The sequence below is a fragment of the Chelonoidis abingdonii genome, chromosome 3 (genome assembly GCF_003597395.2).
Source record: "Chelonoidis abingdonii isolate Lonesome George chromosome 3, CheloAbing_2.0, whole genome shotgun sequence".
In the NCBI taxonomy this organism is placed as follows: domain Eukaryota; kingdom Metazoa; phylum Chordata; order Testudines; family Testudinidae; genus Chelonoidis; species Chelonoidis abingdonii.
Genome location: NC_133771.1, coordinates 136175526 through 136196943, shown reverse-complemented (window position 1 = coordinate 136196943; position 21418 = coordinate 136175526). Strand labels below are relative to the sequence as shown.

The window sequence follows — 21418 nt, the reverse complement described above, 5'->3', positions numbered from 1 at the left end:
ACAAGGTCATACTAAATATTACCTCATTGTTTGGTCCAGCTACAGAAGATGACAGGGAATCCTCAAGGTCTTCAGGAAGCACAGACACATTTTCCCTAGAAAAGATGGCCACAAGCCCACTTTTTCTGGTGAAAAATATGGGAACTCCGGTGTAAGCACCTGCTCCTAAAATGCTATCTCCTAATGGGAAGGAAAAACAAGACATTTAATAAATAAAAGGATCATATAATGCTGCATTCATAGCTTGATCTTCAAGTAGACATTTACTAAGTTTTCCCATGAATCAGCTAACAGCAGTAATTCACAAGAGACGTGATCATTCAAACAAACAATAAGACTCACTACAGATTACCAAATGATACGAGGTAATAACTAAGCAAACAAACCTAATTTTAGAAAAAATCCAAAAAACGGATTCATAAAATATTCTCACATATTAAAGTAAGTCCAGCTTTATCTCATGTTGTACACCATATTGTCCTAGTAAAAGAACTGTACTATAAAATACTAATAGCAGACCTCACTACAGTGGTCTACTCAAATCTTTGATGAGAAGTGGAATGAAACTTCCAGGTGGAGAGAGAGATTTGTTTTGTTTGCAGAGAAGCCTTCCTCTGCAACATGGGTCACCTGCAGGTTTAAACATGTGTAAATGGTGGATTCTCTGTAACTTGAAGTCTTTAAAATCATGATTTGAGGACTTCAATAACTCAGCCAGAATTTAGGGATCTATTACAGGAGTGGGTGGCTGAGCGAACTTCTGTGATCTGAAATACGCAGGTCGTCATGATCATGATGGTTTGTTCTGACCTTAAAGTCTATGAGTCTATCAGAATAAGCAAGATTCAGTGGTATTTAAAAATAGGGCTCCTATGTACAGTTACACAATATCATATTTTCATTTTCTGTCTGTCTCCTGTCAAGTGAGTTCCAATCCCATTTTTGGAGTAAAATCCCAGACTTTTTGCAAGCAGTATTTGAATAAAAATATACTCAGCACTTATATATGTGTGTATATATTTTCAAAATTGTTTGCTTAAACAACTTATCATCATTATACATTTCACACACGAGGAAGCTGACGCAAAGTAGAAAAGCGACTGGCTGCAGACCAGAGAAAGAACTAGCAGCAACAACTAGCATTAGAGTTCAGACTTTTGACTGACAAACCTTTGTTCATTCCATCAGCCCATGTTGCCTCAATCTTTAGTTTTGAGGTAACTGGGGATCCTTGAATGAAGGAACAGAATGCCAAAACATATGACTCAATCTAAATGCAGTTTGGAAATAATTATAATCAGCGAAGAAATATTCTGTCAATATGGTTAATTAAGTGAGTTAATACAAATTACCGTATATACTCATTCATAAGCCGAATTTTTTTAGTAAAAAAGGGAAGCACCGGAGAAGAGGGTTAGCTTATGAACGAGTATAGAGAAGGAGAGGTGGGACACAACCCCTCCCCTCAACAGAGGGAGCAAAGAGAGGCAGCACAGCCAGAAAAGCCAGAATGGAAGAGGCAGGGCCAGAGTCTCTTTGCTTCTGGCCAAGCTGCAGCTTCAGGGTTGTCAGGCTGCAGCTGCGCCGCTTGGCCCTGCCCCTCAGAGCAGGCTATGGCCATGCTGCCAGAGCATGCTGTGACCGTGCCACCCAGCCCAGTCCGCTGGAACATGCTGCGGCCGCACCGTCAGGTCTGGCCCACCGGAGCAGGCTGCGATCATGCTGCCCAGCCTGCCGGAGCAGCTCCAGCCAGGTCAGAGACATCCTCTCCTGGCCCTCCCCAGAAAAGGTAGGAAGGAATGGGACAGGGAGTGTGTGGGGGTCCTGGGCTATAGGTGGGGTCACGTGGGGGGTGGTCACAGGTGTTACTCCCCTGACTCTCATCTTCTCCCCCTCTCAAAAAAAATTTCCCCACCAGTTGCTGTCTCGGCCTGTCAGGGTAAGCAGCTGGCACGCCAGGACACTTTGTTTACTTAGGTTTACCTCCGTGCCTGCGGATGCTCGAGATAAACAAACCATCTCAGCCCACCAGCGGCTTATCCTGATGGCCTGGGAGCCAAAGTTTGCTGACCCCTGAATTATAGGGTCGGCTTATGAATGGGTTATAAAATTTTTCCATTTTTACTTATCCATCTTGGGGCAGGGGGTCTGCTTATAAAAGAACCAGCTTATGATCGAGTATATATGGTAAGTTTCCTGTTGCTATTACCTTGTGCACCAAAAAAAATTTTCTCCTGTGGTAAAGAAATTCTTCCAGTTCCAGTTGAACAAGCAAAGACCTCATCTTCAGTGTACAGGTAGGCAGCATGGTTAAAGAAGTCTGGGACCACGAAACAGCACATCAGTTCTTCAGACTACAGGTGTTCAGAAGAATGACAGAATACACAAATAAACAATATTTAACACTTAAAACAGCACTTTAAAAATGTTCAAAAAGTTGTACAAACATGAATATCTGCCTTTTCTTAATTTTTAACACGACAGACACATCTATCACAAATTTTAAAAGGATCCCAATTTCTATTTCTAATTTGCTCTGAATATTTAAGATCTGTTTTATCACCTGCTAACTCCAAAAGATATGGAGGTATATTTTCACGAGGATAGGAAAGAGGTGAACAAATCAGTAATTCAGCAGCCATTAGACACTCCTCCTAATGTAAGAACCAATTTTAAAATTGACACCATGGAAAAAATATCAGCCATACAAAGTTAGGTCAAAGCTAATATGCACGAACGTAAAAGCTTAATTAAAGAGACCTCGACACTTCATGAAACATTTTTTGTGAAGTGTCAGTTGTGTAAGCAAATATACTTTAAGCATATTTCATGGATTTCTGTTAGAAATCTGCAGTACATCTGTAACTAAAGATTTGACTGCTGAAAATTAGGTATAGATGGGTTTAATTATCAGAGATATTCAAGATTATTGGTATTAGAGAGGCTAGTAAAGCAGACTGTTATCGTCAAACAACAGAGTATATACATTTTTTAAAAGCTAAGATTCTGACATCTTCTTCCCCCCCACCCCCCAAAAAAAAAAATCCATCAGAAGCCAGGAAATTTAAATTCAAAGCTGGTCTGGTTTTTCAGTTCTTAGCAAAAGCATGAGGTTCTAAAATATCAACAAACCAGACAGCAGTGGAGGCAAAGTCTCTTTTTTCAGCATATAATTGCATCTGAGGGGGGAAGAAGGGTATGTATATTGGGGATACTAGATGGAATTCAGAACCTTCAGCTGGCTTTGCTGAGCATCAGTACAAGGTATAAAAAAAATAAAGAAGCAACTGCAGATTAGAAAATTAGTTCAGTATATCTAGCACAAGGTACCCTATAAAACAATCTACGGCAGTGATACTGAAACTCAGGCTCACGAGCCACAAGTGGCTCTTTAAAGAGTCTACTGCAGCTCTTTGCAGCACATGATATTAAAACACTGATTTAATTATTAACCAATCAGGATGCTTTTACTATGTTATTAACCAATGGTAGCTGATAAAATAATATTTAGTCATTTTGCTGTGAGAATAATATTTATTTTCCCTGTCATACTGTTTAAATATATAGTACTATAGTAAATGAAGCAATGAATTCATACTACTGAGGTTCTTTAGGGTAATATTGATCGCTAATTTGGCTCCTGAACTACTAAGGTCTGACTATCACTGATTAACAGCATATAAATCCATGTAATCAGGTAATGCCCAAATCTCACAAAAGATTCATTTTAAAATGAAGACAAGAAGATTCACATCTGGCTGAAATGCTCTTCAAGTATCCTTTTTTCTTCTTACTCAGTATTATTTAACTGCTTTAAAAGCTCTAAAAAGACAAAGATCAAGTTTTAAAACTAAAAGCTATCTCAACAATAGCTTTTAACCTCTAAGTCAGGAGTTCTCAACCTTTTTCCTTCTGAGCCCCCCTTCCTCCCCCAACATGCTATAAAAACTCCAGAGCCCAGTGGGGAGGGGGTGGGGGATGGGGCTTGGGGCCCTGGCCACCAGGCAGGAGAGCCCTCACACATAGGTGTACTTTGACTTCTGTTGGGGCGGGGTGGGAGGGGAAAGAAGGGAGTGCCACTCACCACAGCCTGTCTGGGTTGTGGGGGAGAGGAGGGTGCAACCAAAAATTATAACTCAAAGAGGGGTGGCTCAGCTCAAAAAGTTTGAAAACTGTTCAGAGGGCAGGGGGTAGCTAGGTGTTGTGTGCAGGCATGGGGGAATAGCTCAGAATGCAGGCAGGCGGGTAGCTAGGGGCTGAGTGCAGGCAGTGGGGAACTCAGGGTGCAGGGAGAGAGATAGCTAGGGGTTATGTGCCTGGAGTGCCTCCCCACCCTGCAGTCGCTGCTCTTCATTACCAGCTGCATGAGCAATCAAAGAGGGCTGGGAGCTGAGAAGCAGCCACAACTCCAGGCACAGCAGCAAGAGGAGGAGACAGGGGAACGCCATGGCTGCCAGCTCCATGGGACCGGCTGGAGTAGCGGCTGTCAGCTCCATGGGACCAGCTGGAGTAGCAGCTGCCCCACACTGCCTGACTCCAACTTCCAGTCTCTAACCTGGCTGGGGGGAAAGCGGTGCCTCAGGGATCTGGGGGAGATAAGGAAGTGGTGGGGGGCATGGAGCTGCCCCCATGACTTCCCTGCGCTGGGTAAGGCACTGTAGTTTGAGGGGGCCAATGCCCCCATACCCACCCAAATCCGCCCATGGACTCAGGACATTAGCCCCAGGGGGATTGCCAGGGCACCAGAGCTTTGGTCCCATGGGGGGCACTGGGGCTCAGGGCTTTGGCCACAGGCCCTGCAGCCCCCCTGAAAGGGCTCAGACCCCCAGTTGAGAACTGTTGCTCTAAGTTTTACTCTTAACTTTTCTGTATTTGCTGTTCATTTTCAGCAAAATTCCTTCAGCCTTCTCCTTCAGATTCAAGACACTGGGGATGAATTACTTTGTAATTCATGCAAAATTGATTTTATAATAAAGCTACTTACTACAGAGATAGATGGCGGTATGTAGAGGGCAAGATAGTAAACCTAAACAGCATGAAATATCTCAGCAACAACACTTGGGAAAAAGGAGAGAGTTTCTGTGGGTTTTTACTTTACATATTTTACGTGAAATTTAAATATTTTACATTGAACTTTAGGTACTGCTCTCATCAAAAGCTGTTTACATTAATTCTGAGGAAAATAACATACACACAAAAAATGTTGCCTATATACATTATTTCCAAGACAAATTCCAAATTCACTTTAGAGCAAAGGTCCAATGACTCCATACCTGAAAAGGTGGATTATATTGGGTGACCTCCACGACGACATCATCAGACATGTGGTAACCTTTATCCTCCACTGTTATGAGTGTGTAATAGGTGAGACATGGACTGTCTCCAAGATGCCATGCTGCAGCCAAAATTACCAGTCCATCACTGTACATTGAAAAAGCAACACACAATAAGTATATGCACCATGCTTCAGAATACAGGAACATAGGCAGGATGCTACATAAATAATATTTTCAGGTATCTATTTTCTAATGTATTAGAAAAGTGTCTTTTTATTAAACAGAAACTTTAGTCTCCACTTAAAACAGTGAAGCGGTATATGGAGTATTTTCTTGTTTTAACGCTCTTAATGCAACAGCAATGGTTTCTAGAAACTGAAAATCTGTGGAAAACTAAATTCCCATCAAGCTGTTTAAGTAATACCAATAGAAGCCAGAGACCAGTTATTTCGGTTCGCTGGCACAGAAGTTATATTTGGCTTACCAAGCCTCCTGGAAAAAAACATTGCAAAGAAAATTATCATGAAATGACAGAAACCTAATAGGGTTATTCTGGGTAAAGAATTTTTAAAACCATTAAGTTACTAATGCTATTGCATCTAGTACAATTAGTTATTTGCACTGAAGTGCCTGTTTTGTCACCAACAGCTTTCAGAGTAATTAAAATCCCAATCATTTACATATAAAACTATGTAGGAAAATAGAAAGCACTTATCAAATCAGCACATGGTTCATCTCTTGCTAGACACAATGCTCATGCCTACCGGTTTCGCTGCAAATCCAAATACTGAACGTTGACTCCCCCTTTAATATCTTCATAGTTACTTTCAGAGCCCTGTAAAAGACACTAATTTACACTGACAGAAATAAAGCAGCTAACTACCAATTTCATTTTATTTTTCAAGTTTACTGCCTCTTACCCAAATTGCATCTGTGATGTGTTCTTTAAGGATTCTGTTGATATCCCAGCTGAGAACTTGACGTTCAGTAGAATCGTCTATCTCCCATTTGTTTAGATTTGAACTGGTCAGTGCATAAAAGCTTGATCTCTCTTTGTCCCAAAGAACACTAGAAAGCTGCATTAACCAAAAACAAAAAAAATGCAAGCTTTGTCAAAGTATGTTTTTACTATTCTGACACACTGTGCCACTCCACTCTTAATTTGACAAGACTTATGCATGCTTGATTTGACAATTATTATTACTGTAGTGCCTACGAGCCCTGTTCGTGGACCAGAACCCCATTGTGCAAGTGGCTATATAACTACAGGATAAAAAGATAGTCCCGAAAGAGCTTACAATCTCTGCTTTAACTATGATACAAGATTTAAGTATCAAAATAATTCCAGACAGTAGTCTTATTTTATGCGATAAAAAAAAATAGCAAAAATCTCTCTCATGCTCCTCTCCAGCTTTTGTGAAATTCACATACAAAACTTGAGCTGATCCACAACCACTGGCATCCCTTTATCTAGGGAGAACCTATGAGTTACTAATAGTCTCTCCATTGTCATTCAATTTGCCCTGCATCATTCTCTCCACATCTCAAGTGTACACCAGGCTATAGTTCAATGTACACTTTAAAAATCTTGCTTTGGGTGATGCAAGGACCTGAAAGAACATTTGCCTAATGAAGTAAACATGTTATAGATGCACAGGAAATGAGGCACGGTCTCCACAGAAGTGACTGCATGAGTCTTTGTGCATTTGAATGTTAAAACTGCAGCTCTTCAGACAGACAAAAGGGTACTTTTTCGTATGATTCTAGTAAGGTGCATAGGATGTTTTGCTGATGTTTAACTTAACAGGTTTTTTGTGTTTTTTTTTTTTTAATATGAGTTGTACAGTTAAGAACTCAAATCATAAAATGCCAAAGTTAATATTCATATGCAAGTTAAAACTATGTCCTTCCTTATGGATATGCATGACAATATGATCACAAAATAAGTCACAAATAATACTAATAGATGTCCATATAACCTTGAAAAGTGAATATTATATAACTTTCAGCAAATGACACAGGGCCTGCTTCATTCATTGCTCATCTTGTAAGTGACTTTCAGAGACTGTCAGCATAAGCAAAGTATATATACAAAACTACAAAATACCAAACATCTAGTTTTATAGAAAACTGTACATTATATTTGATAAATGGTAAGTGGACATATAATTAAAGACTCTCAGAATACACAAGTACCACTACACTGGATACAACCTTAACTTTGGCATTTCCTGACTTGAATGATAATACTGGACAGTAAAGTACACACTAAAGTTTCTTTCGATTAACTTTAATTAGCCTTCCTGTGGGGAAAATCTTAAAAAATACACAAGCACTCAGCAATTAAATTGCTAGATCAGGTATGGTATAGACCAGAAAGGAAGACAATATGCCGTGTAAGACTAATGCCACTCCACAAAATAAACTAAGGGGCCACAGGCTGTTGAGAAATACCACATCTAGATAGGATACCAACTATAGTTTGCTTTTGACATTCAATTACCACGGGGATAATCTATGACAAATGAATAGGAGGGACAGTAGTACACTCCAGTGTTCAAGGCTTTAAGCCACTTGGTGTTTGACAAATGCAACGCATGGTAGTCTTCTGGGAAGCATATGAAATACCAATTCTGGAACACGAATCAGGTTAAGAACTCAAGTCCAAGTGATCATACTGGATGCAGATGCTATGAGCACACAGATGCTATGGATTTCTGAGGAAATTTAAAAACAGTTGCAAGATAATTATTCCTTCCTGTTTACAACAGTGCTGTAAAGCAGTGGTTTTCTTTAGGGGGTCCGCAGACTATGTCGAAGAGGTCTGCGAAAGGTTGTCATTACTAAAGAACAGTGGTTTTCAACCTGGGGTCCACAGACTATGTCTAAGATTTCCAAAGGAGTCCATACCACCATTCAAAATTTTTTAGGGGTCCACAAATGAAAATAGATTGAAAACCACTCCTGTAAAGTATTTCTTTTTTAAGCCTTAATGAATATAATTGATATGGAGTGGGTTTCAGAAGTTCTGTATTCTGATACAGTATGTCCTCAAGTAGCAGTGAGTGAAAAGGGAAGGAAGGAGTGAGACAAGAAGTTGGAACATGGCATCATAATTTTTTTTTAAAAAATCTATTTATAATAATTTATTTCTTGAACTTACCGCAACATCATTACTGGGAGATAAAATCCCCAAGAGAGAGGAGACTCTTCGGCCAATTCCAGAAAACATGCCCTGTCCCTGTGGCAGGACATGCTGGTGGATCTTACCAGAACTGTCTGGTATCAATCGAACAAGCAGGCCCCTTGAAGATGATAAAACAAAACTTCCTCCCTAACAAAAAGTAAAAATGTGTACATTGGACACATAAAAGACACACCACCAACTTTCAGCAACAATTACTGTCAAATAAGGATTATTTATACCAGGCCAGGAGAAAAACAGAATTGGGAACACAGCCATTGTTGCTACTGTACAAAGAACCCGAGGGCTAGCAGAGATATACCATGAAACATTTTTCCAGCAAAGTAATTTAAAGCTCAGCTGGCTGTAAAAGCCTGGGAAAAACTTTACTTGGTTAAAAATGTCAGCTTTTCAATAGGCCATGCTCCTTACCTGGAAATTATAAAACATTACTTAAAAACTGAAATGTGACAGATGTTTTAACAACTATTTATAGTTCTTCCAAGGCTTAAATTATGGCATATAGTACACAATATATTTGTTAGGTTACTCATGTTTAAATTAATATTTTACCACATTTTTTGAAAAACTGTTTTATTGATCACAAAAATAGTTCACCTTTAATGAACATTTTTACCAACTATTATGTGTGAACTTAATGCTCATTTTCATAATCTTCTTATTGGGAATGGCTCTGCTCCATAACAAAAAATTATTTCCAAGGGTAGCTTGCTGTTTTCACTGAAGTATCCTGACCTATGTAGGACATATCACAACTAATTGCATAAGAAAATATCTATCAGACTATGTTGTGAGACTTATTTCGGTATCTTTTAAAAATGGATTTGGTAATAGTGAATGTAGTGTTTGTAAAAGATCCAGATTGTTTATAAAAGGAAATGCTGCACTATTTGGCAACAGTACTGGAGAGGACAGGGACAGGCTCACCTCTTGCGCAAAGTCATTGACTTCAGTGGTGTTACATGGGAGATGCATATAGCCCATACTGTGAAAAACACATTTCTTAGAAGTATTGAAAGAAGTCAGTTTAATACTTGCTTGATACAGGAGTTCAACAATGATTAATCTTCTAAACACTGCACAAGATTTAGCCTATGGAATCACATTTCAGTCAACAAAAATTGCAAATCTAAAATTCCATGTAATGTTTTCAAACGAATGTTTACACTTCTCAAAATGCTGCGGTATAGTTCCATTTGAACTTCTCCTGAGACTCAGTTTATCAGTTTAGCAAATCTACCTTCAAATCTCTGAGATGCCTGTACACACACTTTCAATTGCTTTCATTTTCTGACAGATGTTTAATTCTTTTATTAGACTTTTTAAGTTAAACAAACAACAGATGTGTTGTTTTGGGATGTTTTAATACTCACTGCTAATCAAAAATGTTACATATAAATATACTAGTTCTGCCCTAAAAGGAAAATCATTTTATTTAAATTAGACTTCGGATGTGTTATGTTTTAGAAGTTGCAAAATGCAGGTAAAAATTTTCCAACAGGGTCAATCTGCTGACATATGAAACACTTACGTGTAATTGTTCATTTAGTTAAGTGAAAAAAATTCACGATTCCTTAGTAAACATAACAGGTTAAAAAAAGAAAATAAAAGTGAGGGGTAGGCAACCTATGGCATGTGTGCAGAAGGCGGCACACGAACTGATTTTCAGTGGCACTCACACTGCCCGGGTCCTGGCCACCGGTCCGGGCGGCTCTGCATTTTAATTTAATTTTAAATGAAGCTTCTTAAACATTTTAAAAACCTTATTTTCTTTACATACAACAACAGTTTAGTTATATAAGACTCATAGAAAGACCTTCTAAAAACATTCAAATGTATTACTGGCACGTAAAACCTTAAATTAGAGTGAATAAATGAAAACTCGGCGCACCGATTCTGAAAGGTTGCCAACCTCTGATATAAGTTGTCCTACCACCATTTTATCTTTGCAGTTTACTCTTCTTACATCTAATCTCTGAACTGGGATTTATAAAAAAATATATCTAGTTTAACAAGCTCATGCACAAAATAATTTTCTGTTTGTCATATTCTGGAACTTTTGGGAGGAAAGGGTTCTTGCTCTCACTCACGGTGGTATCGCCTCTCTGTCAGTTCTGTGAAGCTATCCATAATGAAGCCACACAATTCACTCTGCAACTGTTTAGTTGATTAAAGTTCCTAGGGGTTTAGGACTTGATGCTCCAAATACTCTTTCCTGTTTCTAAGTTAGCAATCAAATTAATACTTTTGATGTAAACAAAATTTGTACTATACCTTTACAGCTGTTAGAAAACTGCACAGAGAGCCTCCAAAGTCTGTAAAAGTCTCCGTATAGGAACCTTCATGTACAAGGCTGGGCCAATAACGTACAAACCCTTCGCTGGTGGCAACCATTGCTGACAGAGACTTGAAATTACAGAAAAATAGTCAACACATGATATAGATGGACTATAATAAGGATAAAACTTTTCATTTGAATAATATTAATCTCCTTTGCGTGTCCCAGAGGTTAAGACAGTAAAAACACAAAATTGGTAAATATATACATACACACACAGAACTAAAGCGCATTCAGGGAGAGGAGGAGGATTATGTAAAAATGGCAATTTCTAACACAACAGATGTATATTCTGAGTCATTACAATATATATAATTTTTGCTCCTTTTTACTGCTGATCATGTAGCAGGGCCAATATAGCTATGGAGTGCAAGTGAAATTTGTTGCTGTAAGAACCAGCAAAGGACTTAAGTTCCAGATGCAAAATCTTTGTTACTGGTCATGACATGTGACCACAAAAACTCAGCTTGACTAATATCCAATGTCAGCTGGCAAGGCTGACAGAAAAAAAAAATCTTTTTACTTGTAAACCAAAAAAAATTGTTTTGGAGCCATTAAGAGAAACATAAAACTCTACAATGCCTGTTTTACAAATGTATTCTTCAGAGAATAATCTCACACAAACTCTCAAATGTTTGTCAGGATGTTTTGGGTGAAGAGTTCTTCACTCTAGGACTCTCCCCCTGGAGATCCACCCAAAGCCAAGTACAAAGAATGATGAAGTGCCTTTATCCAAGTAAAGATCTGGACAGGAAGCACTACGTCTCATCAACTGATTGCCCCAAAATCACAAAATAATAAGAACATAATAATGGCTGTAATAGGTCAGATCAATGGTCCATCTAGCCCACTATTCTATCTTCTATCAATAGCCAGCGCCAGATACTTCAGAGAGAATTAACTGAACAGGGCAACTATCAAGTGATTCATCCCCTGTTGTCCAGTCCCAGTTTATAGCAGTTGGAGATCAATGGCCATGGGGTTACATCTCTGACCATCTTGGCTAATAGCCATTGATGAACCTATTCTCCATGAATTTATCTAGTTCTTTTGTAACCCATATACACTTTTGGCCTTCACAACATCCCATGGGAAGGAGTTCCACAGGCTGACTGCATGTTGTGTGAAGTACTTCTTCCTTATGTTTGTTTTAAACTTGCTGTATATTAATTTATTTGGCTCAACCCTGGTTCTTGTGTTACATGAAAGGATAAATATTTCCTCCATACCATTAAGGATTTTAGAGACCTCTATTATATCTCACCCATTGGTTGTCTCTTTTCTGAGCTGAATAGTTGGTCTTTTTAATCTCCCCCATCATACAGAAGTTGTTCCATACTCCAATCATTTTGGTAGCCCTTCTCTTTACTTATTCCAATTTTAATGCATCTTTTTGAGATGGGGCAACCAGAACTGCATGCGGTACTCAAGGAATGGGAATACTATGGATTTACATAGTGGCATTAAGATTTTTAATTATCTAGTCCCTTCCTAATAGCTCCTGTTAAGCTTTTTTGACTGTCACTGAACATTGAGCGGTTTTTTTCAGAGAACTATTTAAAATGACTCCAAGTTCTCTTTCTTAAGTGGCAACAGCTGATTTAGACCCCATCATTTTGTGTGTATAGTTGGGGTTATGTTTTCCAATGCGCATTACTTTGCACTTATCAACATTAAATTTCATCTGCCATTTTGTTGCCTAGTCATCCAGTTTTGTGAGATCCCTTTGAAACTCTTTGCAACCATCTTTGGACTTAACAATTGAGTAATTTTGTATCATCTGCAAACTCTGTCACCTCACTGTTTCCCCACTTTTCCAAATCATTTATAAATATGTTGTACAGGACTTGTCCCAGTACAGATTCTTTGGGGGAACCTGCTATTTATCTCTCCCCACTGTGAAACCTAACCATTTGTTCCTACCCTTTGCTTCCTACCTTTTAACCAGTTACTGATCCATGAGAGGTCCTTCCCTCTTCTCCCATGAGTGCTTACTTTGCTTAAGAGCCTTTGCGGAGGCACCTTGTCAAAGGCTTTCTAAAAATTCAAGCACACTATACCCTAACCCAATCATCCTTGTCCAGCTGCTTGTTGACAACCTCAAAAAATTCTAATAGATTGATGAAGCATGATTTGCCTATACAAAAGCCATGTTGACTCTTCCCCAACAGTGTTTATCTCTGCACCTGATAATTCTGTTCTTCACTGTAATGTCAACCTATTTGCCTGGTACTGAAGTTAGATTTACTGGCCTGTAATTGCCAGGATTGTCTCTGGAGCCTTTTTTAAAAAAAAATGGCTGTACCAGTCATCTGGTACAGAGGCTAATTTAAGCAACAGGCTACATACCACAGTTGGTAGTTCTGCAATTTCATATTTGAGTTCCTTCAGAACTCTAGGGTGAATATTTGTTCCAAGACCTCCTTTACTGACACCTCAAACTGGGACATTTCCTCAGATCTGTCATCTAAAACAATGACTCAGGTGTGGGAATCACCATACATCCTCTACAGTGAAGACCAATGAAAAGAATTCATTTCTGCAATGGTCTTGTCTTCCTTGAGTGCTCTTTTACTACCGTGATCATCCAGTGGCCCCACTGATTGTTTAGCAGGCTTCCTGCTTCTAATGTACTTACAAATATTTTTGCTGTTAGTTTTTGTGTCATTTGCTAGTTGCTCTTTAAATTCCTTTCTGGTTAGGGCAGTTCTGACAACGGGGCAGCAGAGTGCTGCCTGTGCAGCCAATCGGAGGGCCAGTGGAAGAGCAGAGACTCCCAACCAGGACAGCAAATATGACAAGGAGCCCCAAGCCACAGGCGACACCACCCCATTGCCAAACAGTTCCTGCCTGAGAACGGCTCCCACACTTCTGGCTCGTGAGTGAGTGGGACTGTGAGAGCAGAGCTGCAGAGAGATCCCTACATGGCCATTGACACCAGATCCCTACACAAGGAGCAGGAAAGGCTGTCATCCTGGTGGAGCAAAGCAGAGACCACTCAGCATTCCCAGCTAGTGAGTGAGAATCCATGACAGCAGTGCTACAGAGGGCTCCCTGCACTGCCACATAAGCCACTCAGCAGTGGGGAGCCACACCCACAGCCAGGGACTGTTCCTCTTCCTCATAGTCCTGGACAGAGATCTCTGCTCTGCCCTTCCAAGACTGCAGCCTCCCCTTGCACCTTGTGTGCAGGGATCAGGAGTCACCAACCCAGAGGCAGCACAGCACAGCTCCACTGCCACAGACCGACCCACTCACTCCCGTGACAGCAGGGCTGCAGAGGACTCCCTCCAGGGCCGGTGACACCAGATCCCTATAGGCACACTGACAGTTAGTGACCAATGTTTTTTCGTCAACTTCAGTGTGTCAACAGAAATCAATGTTTATTAACAGTTATCGATTAAAACTGAATCCTGCCAAGCTTAATTATAACACAGGGAATGCAGTTTCCAAATGAACGAATGACAAAGAAGGATATTCATAGGTGGTGTTTTTTCTAAAATTGTTAAGTTGTTCACCTGTAGAGAAGGTACTTCACTTGAGGTGCTGAGACAGGATATAGCTGCCAAGCTAGAACTCCATTGGAAATCACTGGATGGCAACTGTAGTTCCTTGCATACAGATAACTACAACGAAGAATAAAGAGAGACTACTATAAACATCCCTCGACAAAGTCATTTGTATATCCATTTTACAAATTCTACTAATCTTTGTTCTGACAGTAGGTACTAAGGTAAAAGGAAATAATTAAATTACTCAAATTACATGAAACTACAGCAAAGGGTTTTAGAAAGGATTATCAGAATACAGTCACATTTGTGTTAAATAAATACTCAGGCATGCTTCATTCCCCTCTTAACGACAAATACAGGAACTCTAGATTCCACTCTTCTGTCAACCAGACAGCAACTTGTGTCTGCCAACAAGCAGGCAATTGTTTCACTGAACTTATTTCTTTATTAAAATGTCTTAAATGTAATTTATAATGCCAGCCATTTTTCAGATGATGCTCCCTCAGCACTTGGAGAAATTCTTCAGGAGGCGAAGGCTAGAGAAGATACAATAACCCCAGCTTGGCAGTAGTATGAGGCTTCTAGGATAACCCATTGTTAAAGAACATAAATTCACCCCACCTTTACCCCTAGTTAAAAAAAAAAAAAATACAACTAACAACCTGTGCTAATCATCAAGTTCATCTGCATGTATGTTATGATCATGTCCCCAATCCTTCACTTGATCGAGTCTTTTAGATTGAAAGCTCTAGAGTACAGACTATATCATTATCTGCTTCTACAGCACCGAGCACAATGGAGCCCTAATCCTGGTTGGAGTGGGGAGGGGAGGGTTTGGGTGCTACTGGAATAAAAATAAAAAATAATAGAGCTACTTTTTATTTTGTACTAATATGGGTTTATCAATCAGAACAATACTGTTAATGTATCAAGCACTTTCTTTTAAAAAATGTAAGCTCTGAATTTTGAACCAATTTTCTGCTTTTAAACTATCGAGTTCTAACATTAGGTCCCTATATGGAGTGTCACAAATGTCATTTTTAGCCAGATTGCCATAACCAGCTGATAGCTCAGAAATGTATTTACACATTATTTTCAAACACAATTCACAAATTACACAGGGTAAGAGTGCTTCTCAACACTACAATGGACAAAGCAGGTTTATTTGAAGCCTTTTAGCCAGAACACTGTTTATACATTTTCAAATACAAGATGGTAAAATCATACAAAGAAATGTGCTTGAGAAAATCATGACTGTTAAATAGGGCAGGAAAATACACTCTGTATTTGACTGAGGAGGAGAGACATACTCCCTATCATCAAGAGAGACTGGAGAATGTCTCTATTCCTTATTGTTATGACAACTACAGGCTCCTACGGATGTTAACTGCTATGCACTGAAGTGTTTTTTCACTTAAGTGTTTTTTGGTGCATAGGTAAAAATATTTTCTTGACAAAAGAAAATTAATCAAAACATCCACTCACAATACAAGAGGTTTATACAGATTCATTTTTCATGGCACATGTTGAAGAGCAAGCACAGGATTATCAAAACCAATCTTAATATATTAGCTAATTTCTAAAAACATTATTTAAATCACTACAGTGCATCTGCCTTGAGAGACACCTATTAAATAAAAAAAAACTCAATACAATATTAAGGTTGCACAGAGAGAAAACACAGGAGTTAAGTTCTAACAGCGAGCTTTCACCTTTCTTATGGAGTTGCTACCACCGATTCGTACAAACCCATTCACCTTTTTCACGTGAGTTATGGGTCTCAGTTCCTTGACTATCCCTTGGGTTAAACTACACAACTGAAAGACTTGCTCAACTAGCATAACACATACACACCCACTTTTTCATCATCATTTTGACAGCCCATTTACCTTAGCAACTGGTGATTGACCAATCTTCCAAATAATCAGCCTCTCTTTGTAGACTAGCCAGGCCCATCCACTTTCATCCACCTGCACACTTAACGGGTCATCAGCTACATCCAAAAAGACCATACAAAATTTTATGACGCAATAAGACTTCTAAAACTCTGTAGAATAATCTTTAAACTACCAAATCTTCATTTTGGTAGGAAAAGAGGAAACTTTTTTCTAATAGATCCAATGCCACATGAAAAATTCTATGTCCTTTAGCTAATTAAATGCAAGACACTCATTTACCAAATATTGTTTAAAATACATTTCAATGTAACATACTTTCAACTTTTGTGAGAGAAATTTAAGTCACTCCAAGAAAATGACCCATTTACATTTTATTTACATCTTATTAGGTAAGAATTGAGAGCAGCAGAATCACTGAGGAAATTACTTAAAATTATTAGAGATATAATGTAAACCTAAAAAAGAGTGAACCATTACAAAAAAGAAACAGCAATGTAGAGAAAAATCTCTGAAGAGAGATTCTTGGTTTCAAGGCAAAGCCCATTTTCCTGGATTTTTGGAGAATTGATAAGAAGATAATAATGAGTACCTTTTTCTATTTATCTGCTGGTTTTATACCATTATGTGGGATTGGGTTATATTAAGCTGATGTATTTGTGTTTTAACAGTTTGGATTATGTGTTCTTAAAAAACTATTAAAGCACCTAAAGTTTGAGATAGGTACAAAATAAAGGAAAGAGATAAAAAAAGATAACAATCATATATACAAGTTGATCTATTTACTCAATCCTTTGGATCTGACACACACAATCCTCTTTTAGACACTAGTTAAGGCACTTTATATGCCTCTAACTGTATTATCTAGGTGCCAAATTCAAAATTGGGCCCTCATTAATTTTGTCCATAAAGGATCCAGCTCCTTCATCATTCCTAGATTCAGCTATTTATATTTGGAAGAGATTTTTTTATATTAGTTCAGCCTTTGTTACTGAGGGAAGACTTTTTCGTAAAGTTTTGCATTGCACTCTTGAAACAGACCAGTTTTACCTCATTCTAATAATTTCCAGTAGTGTGGTGCCCAAGTCTTGAATTTTAGAAGCCATTTGCATTTGTTATTGTTTTGAAGGTAAAAAATCTGGAACAATGGATACCGTCCAATTACGCATAAAAATACAGTACTGTGCACACATGCTATGCACCTATTCAGCACGACTGATGGCATCATCCATCAAGTGCAAAACAAGAAACAATTAAGGATGGTTGTCCTTTTTTAACTTAGGACTTTGAAGGTACTTGTTTTGCTTGGTCTATATGATACTCTCTGATATTACAAATAAAACAAAAATATAATGCAATAGTTCTATTTTTCACAAGAAGTTTGTTACTGAATTAACTGACGTCCAGACGACTGATATTTGAAAGAAAGTAGTTGAGTTGTTCTGGTCATGAACAATTACAGTTTTACATGTTTTGAAGCTTACAAATGCTCAAACAAGTGACTTACTGTATGCAGTTAAAAAGAGGTGCTATCTTCTCTCCTCCTCACTCAAAAATCAACTATTTACAAGCACAAAGAGATTAACCATTTTTCCTTTATCTAATCCAATTCCCATGTGGAGAAAAGAGAAATGCAAACCTTACCATCAGCCATTCTTAGGGCCTCCATAACCTTAACAGGGAGAGAGGATCCAAAACTCTTAACATCATAGTTGATAGTCTCACTGGCTGAAGGATGTTGTATGACCCTTGTGGGTGTGGCTCTAAAAAAAAAATACACACCAGCTGTGATTAATTTTCTACTATGTCTCCTGCAATTTTAATATACAATATTTATTTCATTTTTAATTGTTTAAAAGATAGATTTGATTAAATGGCCAGGTTTGTGAAAAAGGGGCACAAGTGCATAGCTTTGGGAACACTCAAGACAAGTCAGTATATTAGGTTTCCCTTGTTGTATTAATTTAGATGGAATAAATGGACGAAAAGTGTTAACATAACCCAGTCACAATCCCAACAATAAACAGTGTTAAACAAAGGCTATGTCTACACTACACAGCTTTTAGCGACATGGCTGTGTCACTACAGCCGTGCCGCTAAGTCATGCAGTGTAGCCGCTGTTTGTCGGCTTTCCTGTCGACAACATGCTAGTCACACTGGCACTTGTCACAGCAAAAACTTTTAGCTGGAAAGAGTTTTAGAAGGAAAAAAAAACACTTTGTGAATCTCTCAGATGATATTAAAGATGGCAATATCTGTCCTGTTGGGTAAAAGAGAAGTTGGTTGGTACGAGCTGCAGCTGTTACTGCTTTTAAAAATGTAAAACTCCTTTTGGGGAAATGAAAATAAATTAGTTGAGATGGGCTGGAACTGATGTTATTCCTGCTTCTGTAAAAGTCAGATCCTGTTTTATCTCAGGTGGTGTCTAGGATATAGCTGGAGCTGGTAGGGGGTAGCAATATCACCTGGATCGCTCCCTTTGACCCTATCTGATCAGGACATCCCTCAGGATTAGCACAAAAAAGGCCTGGCTCCCAGGAGACAGAGGGGGTAACAGCCATGATAGCGAAACTCACTCCAGTAGCCTCAGTCTGATCTCCGCTCTGTATTCCCCCGCCCCAACACACACTCTTTTTTAAGAGCCCAAAAAGGGGGTGAAGGTGGAATAGCTCATATCTCTCATTATTTTGTCCACCAATTAGGCCTAATATCTGACACACCAATTTTGGTACATTAATTTCCAGCTCCACATCATCTGTTTTTAACAAGCATAATTTCAACAGATTATGTCAATGACTTTTTGGTTTAGACTAATCTAGTTTCTCTGTCTGGTTTTCTTGCATCAACATTTGTTATTATAGGCCAGGGATCGGCAACCTTTGGCATATGGCCCATCAGGGAAGGGTGGCCAGCACATCCCTTGGCCAGCACATCCCTCGGCCTACACTGCTTCCCGCAGCCCCCAATGGCCTGAAGCGGCGAACCGTGGCCAGTGGGAGCTGCAATTGGCTGAACTTGTGGATGCGGCCCGTAAACAAACTGGCCCGGCCCACCAGGGGCTTACGAGCTGTGTGCCAAAGGTTGCCGATCCCTGTTATAGGTTATTGTGACATTTTATGAACTTGCACTTTTTACCATAAAAGTCTAAACTATGGTAAATTTGTAGGCTCAATTATCACAGTTCATTCTAGAAAGTTGTTAGGTTGCTATTAGATTCCTTTCTACTCTAATTCAGTTCTTTACAAATTTTCCCTGCTTCTCAGCAGTGTGCCCTTTCCTTGCCAGCAAGCCAGAAAACACTGCAATGACATGTTTCAATCAGAAAGAATGAAACACTCTCTGTAATCCAAACCTGAAACCAAGTGAGAACTGGCTGCCATGCTAAACAGGCTGAAAGTTTAGTCTAGCAATCCCCCAGGGCTGAAAATGTCATCTGAGCAACACTTGTCAGTCTCAAAAGCAAATGACTACTTCTGAGATTGAATTCTAGAGGGTCATATAACCGTTCTGGATTTATAACACTTCTGACCTATGTGGGATAGGGAACAATGTAAGTTTTTTTTGACAGTGATTTTTTTAAATTCATGGAAACTTTGACAACCAGAGGCCTAAAAACTTAAAAAGGTACAACTGACAATCATTCTAGACATAAAATGAATGGAAATCATCATATACTAGGCTTTAGTTCATGTGACTTTCAGGGTTACTATCAGGAGCCATAAGATTACGCAAGACCTAACAAAGACCTGTGCCCCATAATCTTAGAATTGTCAAACAGAAAATGAACACTATAATGAGCTAAAAGAAACACTATTTATCTCAATTATCACAGTGTTAGGAACCTTAGTTGTGCACAGGAGCTCACTGTGCTAGCTGCTGTAGGAACACAGAACAAAAAACAATCCTTGCCCTGAAGTGCTTACAATCTAAGTGGGCAGACATTGTGCTTACATCACCGATGTTGGGAATGGGGTGTCCTCTGCACAACGCCACAAAGGAATTGGGCAATGCACAAACCCCTGGGTGATCAAGCAGATTACTTGAACCACAGTCTAGGTCCCTATACTCATGAAATAAACCATACAAGTTTCTGAAGAGCACTGCAATATTAAAGCAGGCTTACAGAATGAGCAAGAGAACCAAAACGTAGATGACCACATCAAAATTAGACTGGATTTATAAATCCCACCTCACCCCCTACCTCACTGGGGCATTTCAGGTGTGAATAGGGGGCCCGCTGCAGTTTGTTAATTTAAACAACACCAAGTTTCTAGCCCGTTGCTGCTAAGGGATGAGGCTTCCCGAGGCAGCAGGCAGCTCAGTGCCTCGGCCGCGGCTCTCCCAAGCAGCAGCCCCTGGTTACAGCTCACAGCGCTGACATGCCAGGAGCAGGCGGGTCACTCGCACTCGAGCTGGGCAGTGCCGGGGGACAGGAACGGCTGCTCTATGGGGGACAAACAAGCCGCGGCCTCCCTAAGCCCCGCTCTTGAGCACTGAGGCCCCCCGCCCCCGCCGGGAACTCACCGCGCCGACAGGGAGCCGCTCCGCCTCCACACCGGGGAGAACAGCCCCGGGGAGCCGGCCGCCGCCAGGCTCTTCCTGCCGCCCGGCCGGGGAACGGAGACGGCGGCTGCCCCGAGGGGCCTGCGGGCCGGTCCGCCCGGGGTGCGCGGGGAGCCAGGGGCGGCAGGGAACATGGTAGGAGCTGCAGGGAGGGAGCTAGCACGAGCTCAGCAGCGCCTGGGTACCAACTGCCGGGGCCGGGCCTCGCGCGCGCCGCCAACGTACGCCAGCCACACGCTCAGCTCCGGGCGTCGCAGCTGCCTACGTCACACTCCCGGCCCCGCTCCCCGAGACAGGGAGGAGTCAGTAGGGCCCAGGCGTGCGCTTCCGGCTGCAGACCGCGGGAGTGGGAAGGGGCTCCGCCGAGGTGGTACCTCGCGCTGCAGGGAGGCCGGGCTGGGAGACGAGCAGCGCGCGGGGCACCAGGAACCTCGCTGCCGCCGAGCCGGGAGTCACGCTTGGCACAGCTCTGAGTGCCTGACAGCGTCCGGGCAGAGCGCTGCAGGGGCGGGTTGCACAGCTTCCTGCGCCACGCGGGGGCAGTGGCGGTGCCGCAAGGGCCAGGTGATCGCCTTAATGTGAAAGAGGGACTGAACTCGTGGTGAAACCCCCTAGGCCCCTGTGCTACC

The 21418-nt window shown here is 40.5% G+C and overlaps 1 protein-coding gene across 2 annotated transcripts in view; it reads right to left on the bottom strand.

The window, feature by feature from the left end:
- Nucleotides 1–21044, bottom strand: part of NUP133 (nucleoporin 133) — an 84351-nt gene extending 63307 nt beyond the window's left edge. For both annotated transcript variants that reach the window (XM_032783846.2, XM_032783847.2), the window contains exons 1-11: nt 20751–21044; nt 17871–17989; nt 16221–16324; nt 14338–14445; nt 10756–10887; nt 8440–8610; nt 6197–6352; nt 6041–6111; nt 5274–5421; nt 2210–2354; nt 23–180 (exon numbers count right to left, since the gene is read on the bottom strand). In XM_032783846.2, coding sequence (XP_032639737.1) covers nt 23–180; nt 2210–2354; nt 5274–5421; nt 6041–6111; nt 6197–6352; nt 8440–8610; nt 10756–10887; nt 14338–14445; nt 16221–16324; nt 17871–17989; nt 20751–20923 — 1485 coding nt within the window. In that variant the 5' untranslated portion in view covers nt 20924–21044. The remainder of the gene's footprint in view (nt 1–22; nt 181–2209; nt 2355–5273; nt 5422–6040; nt 6112–6196; nt 6353–8439; nt 8611–10755; nt 10888–14337; nt 14446–16220; nt 16325–17870; nt 17990–20750) is intronic.
- Between the last annotated feature and the right edge of the window lie 374 nt (nt 21045–21418).